The 7,111-nt window shown below is 47.6% G+C and overlaps 3 protein-coding genes across 3 annotated transcripts; 2 read left to right on the top strand and 1 right to left on the bottom strand.

Moving 5' to 3' along the window:
* The first annotated feature begins 660 nt into the window (after positions 1-660).
* LOC130939737 (uncharacterized) lies at positions 661-1,869 on the top strand. Its single transcript, XM_057867823.1, has one exon. It carries the CDS (start codon positions 661-663, stop codon positions 1,867-1,869), a length of 1,209 nt encoding a protein of 402 aa, XP_057723806.1.
* Positions 1,870-3,063, top strand: LOC130939736 (uncharacterized). Its single transcript, XM_057867822.1, has one exon. The coding sequence runs from the start codon at positions 1,870-1,872 to the stop codon at positions 3,061-3,063; it is 1,194 nt and encodes a 397-aa protein (XP_057723805.1).
* Positions 3,064-4,717: 1,654 nt separating this feature from the next.
* On the bottom strand, positions 4,718-5,911 carry LOC130939735 (protein MAIN-LIKE 1-like). Its single transcript, XM_057867821.1, has 3 exons — positions 5,190-5,911; positions 4,985-5,072; positions 4,718-4,906 (listed from the first exon to the last, which is right to left on the bottom strand). The coding sequence occupies exons 1-3, from the start codon at positions 5,909-5,911 to the stop codon at positions 4,718-4,720; spliced, it is 999 nt and encodes a 332-aa protein (XP_057723804.1).
* Positions 5,912-7,111: the final 1,200 nt, after the last annotated feature.

Here is a 7,111-nt window from a genome sequence, read left to right as displayed (position 1 = left end):
CTTTCAACGCATAACATCCACTCATTTCTTTTCTTGAATTTATTTATCTAATCTATATTTTTAGTCATTCCTCCACCTTTTAAATTTATGTCCAACTTTTGTAAAATAGTACTATGTCTTTTTTTATATCAATTTAATGTAGGAAAAAACAATTTTTTTATCTTATCAATTTGATGCAGAAAAAAATATTTTCTTTTTATTTGATTATGTTTTTTTATACATTTTACCAATCAATGATTGAATGAAAGAGTCCCATAAATATTTTCTTAAGGGCAAAAAACCAGAATCCACCAATGGTAGGCCAGATTTACGAATATAAGCCAAAACCAAACTCGTTTCAATAATGAGCCAAACCATATATTAATATAAATCGAATCAGCCTGGTTCGAACTGCATCCATGATTAATTCAAACCAGTGCAGTTCGAATTACAAGGAAAGCGAACCAAATAAATCGAACCTGGTAGGTTCGAACTAGCAACGCACGTAATTCGAACCAAGCTGGTTCGAATTAGAGAGAGAGAAGCTGCATCAAGTAATTCGAACCAGGCTGGTTCGAATTATAAAATCCCTAATTCGATGAAGGCTGGTTCGAATTAGTGGGAGACAGAGCAGTATATATATGGTTGTAAACGTGAGTTGCTCTCATTAGAGGGTGTAAGATGGCTAGTGAGGAGAGTTTTGTTGTTTTGGTTCACCACAGAGGATCCATTAAGAGGAAAACTTGTTCCGGTGTGAAATTCACAGATAAGGATCCTCTCTGTATTATCGTGAGTCCTTCGACGAGCTATGATGACCTTGTTAGATTTGTGCTGATGAAACTTGGTCAGGAAGGTGCGAAGCGGGTTAAGAAGTTTTACTATCGCATTCCAGTGACGGTCCTCCAGGATACCGTGAAGTATGATTGTTTCACGATCAGTAGTGACGAGGACTTGCAAGTAATGTTTCTTTGTCGGCGGCAGTTTCCGGAGGTGAGGACACCAGAGTTGTTGGCAAAGCTGGTTGATGTGGTATCCAGCTCAGGGGGTTTGAACCGAAATACCATCACTTTAGCCACGGCAGCCGGTTCTAGTTCTCGGCCTGCCGTTGGTTCTTCCTCCATCCCTGTGTACCAGCCAGTGGTCCAACCTGTCGCCTCCCCGTCTTTTGCTGTTGATCTCAACGGCAGCGTAGGCGACGAGGTTGGTTCAAGGGAAAATCTGCCGGACGCTTTACTGGGCGTTGCACCGCTTGGCGTTGGAGACGGATTGTTGGGTGATGCAGAGGAGGATGACGTCGAGCCGGATATGATTGACGATGACAGCGGCGATGATATTGGAGCGAGTGAGCCTGCATTGGCGGTAGGTGGTTCTAGCTCTGGCACACAGCAGTATCCACCTCATTTTTCCTCTTTGGACTTGGATGCCATGAGGCAGGAGGGGGTTTCTGGGCACTCTGTTGGATTCGGAGCTAGAGATGCGGAAGGGACTGCTGATCTGACAGAGTTCCAGGTTGGTCAGCAATTTCAGGATAAAGATCAGGCCCTGTTAAGTGTGAAGACTTACAACATCCGGCGAGGGGTACAGTACAAGGTAGTCGAGTCTGATTATCGCCGATATGTGAGCAAGTGTTCTGAGTTTGGGAATGGGTGCACATGGTTGATTCGGCTGAGTCTCCGGCAGCGCAAGGGCATTTGGGAGGTCAAACGATACAATGGACCTCACACTTATCTTGCCACCTCCATCTCGAGTGACCACAGGAGTTTGGATTACCATGTGATATCGGCGTTCATTATGCCAATGGTTAGGGCGGATGCATCCGTCAGCATCAAGGTGCTCTTGAATGCCACGGCAGCACACTTTGGGTTTAGGCCAACTTACAGGAGGGTCTAGATGGCGAAGCAGAAGGCTGTTGCCCTCATCTACAGTGACTGGGATGAGTCATACAACGAGCTGTCCAGGTGGGTGTTGGGAGTCCAGTTGACGATGCCTGGTACTGTTGCAGTCCTAAAGACTAGCCCCGTTCGAGTTGGAGGACAGGTAGACGAGTCTCAAGCTTATTTTCACAGACTTTTCTGGACGTTTCCACCGTGCATCGAGGCATTCCGTCATTGCAAGCCGCTAGTCAGCATTGACGGCACCCATCTGTATGGCAAGTACGGGGGAACGTTGCTCATCGCAATTGCACAGGACGGGAACTCCAACATTCTACTTGTTGCATTCGCACTAGTAGAGGGTGAGAATGCTGAGTCTTGGGCATTCTTTCTCTCCCACCTTCGTCAGCACGTGACACCACAGCCGGGTCTGCTGGTTATATCGGACAGGCATAACGGCATCAAGGCTGCGCTTGAGGCTCCTGACGGAGGTTGGTTACCTCCATCTGCATACCGTGCATTCTGCATTCGACACGTAGCTGCTAACTTTGCCCTTACCTTCAAGGGCAAAGACGCACGGAGGCTTCTTGTGAATGCGGCGTATGCCAAGACCGAGGTTGAGTTTGATTACTGGTTTGATATTCTGCGGTCTGAAGACCCGGCGATGTGTGAGTGGGCGAACCAGATTGAATATTCCTTATGGACTCAACATCGTGACGAGGGTCGGAGATTCGGTCACATGACAACGAATATCTCCGAGTGTGTGAACTCAATCCTCAAGGGTGTCAGAAACCTACCTGTATCCTCGCTGGTGAAAGCAACATATGGAAGGCTTGCGGAACTTTTTGTTCGCAAGGGGAGAGAGGCTGAGGCCCAGATGGGAACCGGACAACAATTCAGTCAGCACTTGGCCAAGTGTATTGAGGCCAACTTGAAGACGGCGAGGTGCTTCACAGTGACTTTGTATGACAGGGATAATTCCGAGTTCACCGTTGCCGAAACCACTCCGACTGGTTCCTTCTCATTGGGTAGCTACAGAGTATCGCTTGCCGCTCGGACATGTGACTGCGGGTACTTCCAGGCGCTTCATTTCCCATGTCCGCACGCACTTGCATGTTGTGCCTACTCACGGGTAAACTGGACCACTTATGTTCACAGCGTGTATAGGATTAGTTCGGTATTCAGTGTGTATCGGATGGAATTCACCCTCTGATTCCAGAGGGTTTCTGGCCACCATACGACGGGCCCACTGTGATACCGGACCCTGACAAGAGGCGTGCGAGAGAGGGTCGTCCCAGGTCCACCAGAATACGAACAAATATGGACGAGGCAGATCCAAACCGTCCAAAGAGATGTGGCCTATGTCACCAACCCGGACACACACGTCGGAGTTGCCCACAGTTGGGTGGATCGTCTCACACTGGGGGCCATTAGTAGTCATGTTCTTAGCGGTAGTACTTATTTTAGTTAAGTTTTATTGTTGATTTTTTTACTTTCATGTATTCAGCATGTTGCGTTAAGTAATGAATATGTTATGTATCACTTTGAATCTTGCTACAAGTACCCTAAATGCAAAATTTAATAAATAAATGTACATATTAGACTGTTATATGATGCAATGATTATAAATAGTCACTGATAAATCCGGTAAACACCCGTTTTCAAAGTACAATTCAATGAACAAACAACAAAGGAAAACCGCTCTAAAATAACAACAAAAGTACAATGTCTGTGATACATGAATAAACCCTACGGAACAAAATACATGATACATGACTCATCTAAACAGATGCGAGCCCGTACCGCAACAACGGGGTACCCGTGCCCCCTGACCTCTGCGGATAAACGGCTCCTCATCCTCGATCTCATCCGCGTCCTCATCCGAGCCAGGCTGTGCAGGTGGCGTAAAATGGGAGGCTGCCGCAGACGGCCCGGCAACAGACTCTGATGCAGCAGCGTAGGCGGATGGTGGGGTGCCTCCCAAACCAAAATGATCACCAACAGATGCCGTAGAAGGCTCGTTCAGATCAACGTCTAAGGGTGCTTGAGTGCCGGAGGTCTCACCACGCCTCCGGGCCGGCACGTTCTCCTGCATGATGGCGGTAATGTCCGCTAGAAACTGTGGACCCCCGAAGTCCGCATCAAGCGTATCTGAGCCAAGGAAATCTGACCACTGTGATCCCGGAATAACCCAAGGGGTACCCTCCTGCTGAGGCTGGTCATGGGCGGGTACACCAAAGAAGTAATCCCCAAGAGACACAGGCCCAAGTCCAGTGTCACCAGGCTCAGCCCCATCACCCATACCTGACCCATACCACTCTCCTCCATGTCCGCCATCGTGGGTACTAACACCACCAACTGCAACAACCCCTGCACCATCCCCGCCCACCGGACCATGCTGATCGTCGTCATCGTCGTCGGCACCACGCCCTCTCCGTCTCCCTCCCTGGCCTCGTCGTCCGCCTCTAGCCGAACCAGCATGGTCATCATCGTCTATAGCCGCATCAAGCCACCTCCACTCACGTTGGCTCCGTCGTGTGCCCACACGAGCTCTCCTCTCAACCCTGCGCCTGTCAGGCACGTCCTCAGGATGATCCATGTCAGGAACTCGCCCGACACCCCGCTGTGAGGCCTCAACTGGAATAGGAACGGCTCTCGGATCCCCCAACTGCATATCCGGAGACAAGAACCTCTTCCATGCTGACTCCACCACTCGAGAAACAAATGCGATGGTCCAGGGTCGGCAACAACATCAAACCTCAGCACCGTGTCCGCACGGGACTCCCAATACAGATGCCACTTCTAAAGATCGTACGGAAACCATCGATCGCCACCTCTGCCGTCCTTCGACATCAGAAAGTCGATGTTCAGTGCGGGATTCGGAGGGGCTGCACCCCTCCGAACTGCGGAAGAACCCTATCTATCTGATGCCACTCTATGACGGCAAAGTAGATCAGCGACGTCACTGACCGCCACAACGCAATATGCCGAGGCTCCAAAACCTCTGGATGCACAACCTGAAGTACGTCGGGAGTGGTGTACGGCATCCAGATAAACTGCACGGAGAACTCTCCATTGTCAGCCAACTCATAAAGTGTGGTTAAATAAAGAAACTTATTAAGTAGCGTACTCACCTCCCCGTGCTGTAACCGGTCTATCCTCAGCCTCCACATCTCCACTCTAGGACCCTTCTCGCTACCAGAAGGGTTGTATCCTGACCACCTGCATCATACATGTGTCTTATGGCAACTTAAATGTGTGTTTAGGGTTTCTAATACATTATTAATGAACATGGATTTATTTATATTAAAATGAAATAGAGAAGGCTGAGTAGAGTACCTCGACGCCAATGGCCAGCTGAATGTCTCATATCCAAAAGGCCTAAACCGAGGAAATCGCCAGAAGATCCAAGACTGAAGTAGTTGAAGTGGGCCCGCTAACTTGACCACATGTCTGTTCGCCACTCGGCACATGCACCAGTACAACCATGCCAGTGCTGCAGAACCCCAGCTATAGGTACCCATCTCCTCCAGTCTAGCTACGTAGAGAAGCCATCTGATGTGAATGCGGTTGCCAGACTTGTCCCCAAACAGCTGCGTACCCAACAACATCATGATGTACGCACAGACATATCGCCGCACAGTCTCGTCATCGACTCCATCGGGGCACTCACCAAAAGTCTCTTGAAACCAGCTGCAGTTCACTGCGTACTTCTGAACCTGGCTGGGAGGTGGAACCACTCCAAGCAACTCCTGGAACCACACCCAGGCTGGGCGGGCACCCTGGATGTATAAATGAAACTTTGATAGGCAGCCGCTCACGTAACGCCCGTCCACTGGCAAACCCAACTGGTATGCCACGTCCTGAAGTGTGATCGTGCACTCTCCGAATGGCATGTGAAACGTGTGCGTCTCCGGACGCCATCGCTCGACAAATACACTGACAAGGGCCTCGTCTAACCGGAACCATCTATCGTTCAGCCTTGCAAGATGGTATAGTCCGGCCATCTGTAAGTACGGAACGTATCTGTCATCAAGTCGCATGCCCTGCTGCTGCCGCATGCTCCTGATGCATCACTGGGGCTGCACGTGACATGCACCGCATTGTTAGAACCAGCTTCATAACCAACAACAAAGATAACCAAAACAATAAAGCACCAACTAAACATCATACTAAATAAAACCGCACAAAATTCCATGAAGGAGAAGCACATGCGAAACAACTAACATGGACCACACAGCTAAACTACTAACATAAAACAAATAACACAAACCACTAACACAAAACAACTAACATAAACCACTAACATAAAATAACTAACAGAAACCACTAACATAAAACAACTAACACAAACCACTAACATAAAATAACTAACAGAAACCACTAGCATAAAACAACTAACATAAACCACTAACACAAATCACTAACACAAAACCACTAACATAAAACAACTAACACAAATCACTAACACAAACCACTAACACAAAACCACTAACATAAAACAGCTTACATAAAACAACTATACCATACCACTAACATAAACCAACTAACATAAACCTCTAACTAAACCACTAACATAAAATAACCAACACAAAACAAAACCACTAACTCACATATATTTCCGTACTAACCTCGTCGTTGATGACCCCGGCTATATGAGCAACTCTGTCCAGGCGATATAACCGTGCCGGATCATCCCCCATTGATGAGCGGATAATTTATACCCTTTTTGGCATTGTTTTTAGTATGTTTTTAGTATCTTTTAGTTAGTTTTTATTATATTTTTATTAGTTTTTAGTTAAAATTCACTTTTCTAGACTTTACTATGAGTTTGTGTGTTTTTCTGTGATTTCAGGTATTTTCTGGCTGAAATTGAGGGATCTGAGCAAAAATCTGATTCAGAGACTCAAAAGGACTGCAGATGCTGTTGGATTCTGACCTCCCTGCACTCGAAGTGGATTTTCTGGAGCTACAGAAGCCCAATTGGCGCGCTCTCAACGGCGTTGGAAAGTAGACATCCTGGGCTTTCCAGCAATATATGATAGTCCATACTTTGTCCAAGATTTGATGGCCCAAACCGGCGTTCAAAGTCACCTACAGAAATTCCAGCGTTAAACGCCGGAGCTGGCACCTAAATGGGAGTTAAACGCCCAAACTGGCACCAAAGCTGGCGTTTAACTCCAAGAAGAGTCTCTACACGAAAATGCTTCATTGCTCAGCCCAAGCACACACCAAGTGGGCCCGGAAGTAGATTTCTATGA

This window comes from Arachis stenosperma, chromosome 7, assembly GCF_014773155.1.
Source record: "Arachis stenosperma cultivar V10309 chromosome 7, arast.V10309.gnm1.PFL2, whole genome shotgun sequence".
In the NCBI taxonomy this organism is placed as follows: Eukaryota; Viridiplantae; Streptophyta; class Magnoliopsida; order Fabales; family Fabaceae; genus Arachis; species Arachis stenosperma.
Note: the sequence above shows the minus strand (reverse complement) of the source record. Positions and strands in the feature narration are given on the sequence as shown.

Bases quoted from the DNA above. Each gene is read 5' to 3' on its own strand.
- LOC130939737 (XM_057867823.1), top strand. From the start codon at position 661: ATGGCTAGTGAGGAGAGTTTTGTTGTTTTGGTTCACCACAGAGGATCC.
- LOC130939736 (XM_057867822.1), top strand. From the start codon at position 1,870: ATGGCGAAGCAGAAGGCTGTTGCCCTCATCTACAGTGACTGGGATGAG.
- LOC130939735 (XM_057867821.1), bottom strand. From the start codon at position 5,911: ATGCGGCAGCAGCAGGGCATGCGACTTGATGACAGATACGTTCCGTAC. The intron at 5,073-5,189 runs GTACTCTACTCA...TGTATGATGCAG, and splicing joins AGCTGGCCATTGGCGTCGAG to GTGGTCAGGATACAACCCTT. The intron at 4,907-4,984 runs GTGAGTACGCTA...TTCTCCGTGCAG, and splicing joins ACCGGTTACAGCACGGGGAG to TTTATCTGGATGCCGTACAC.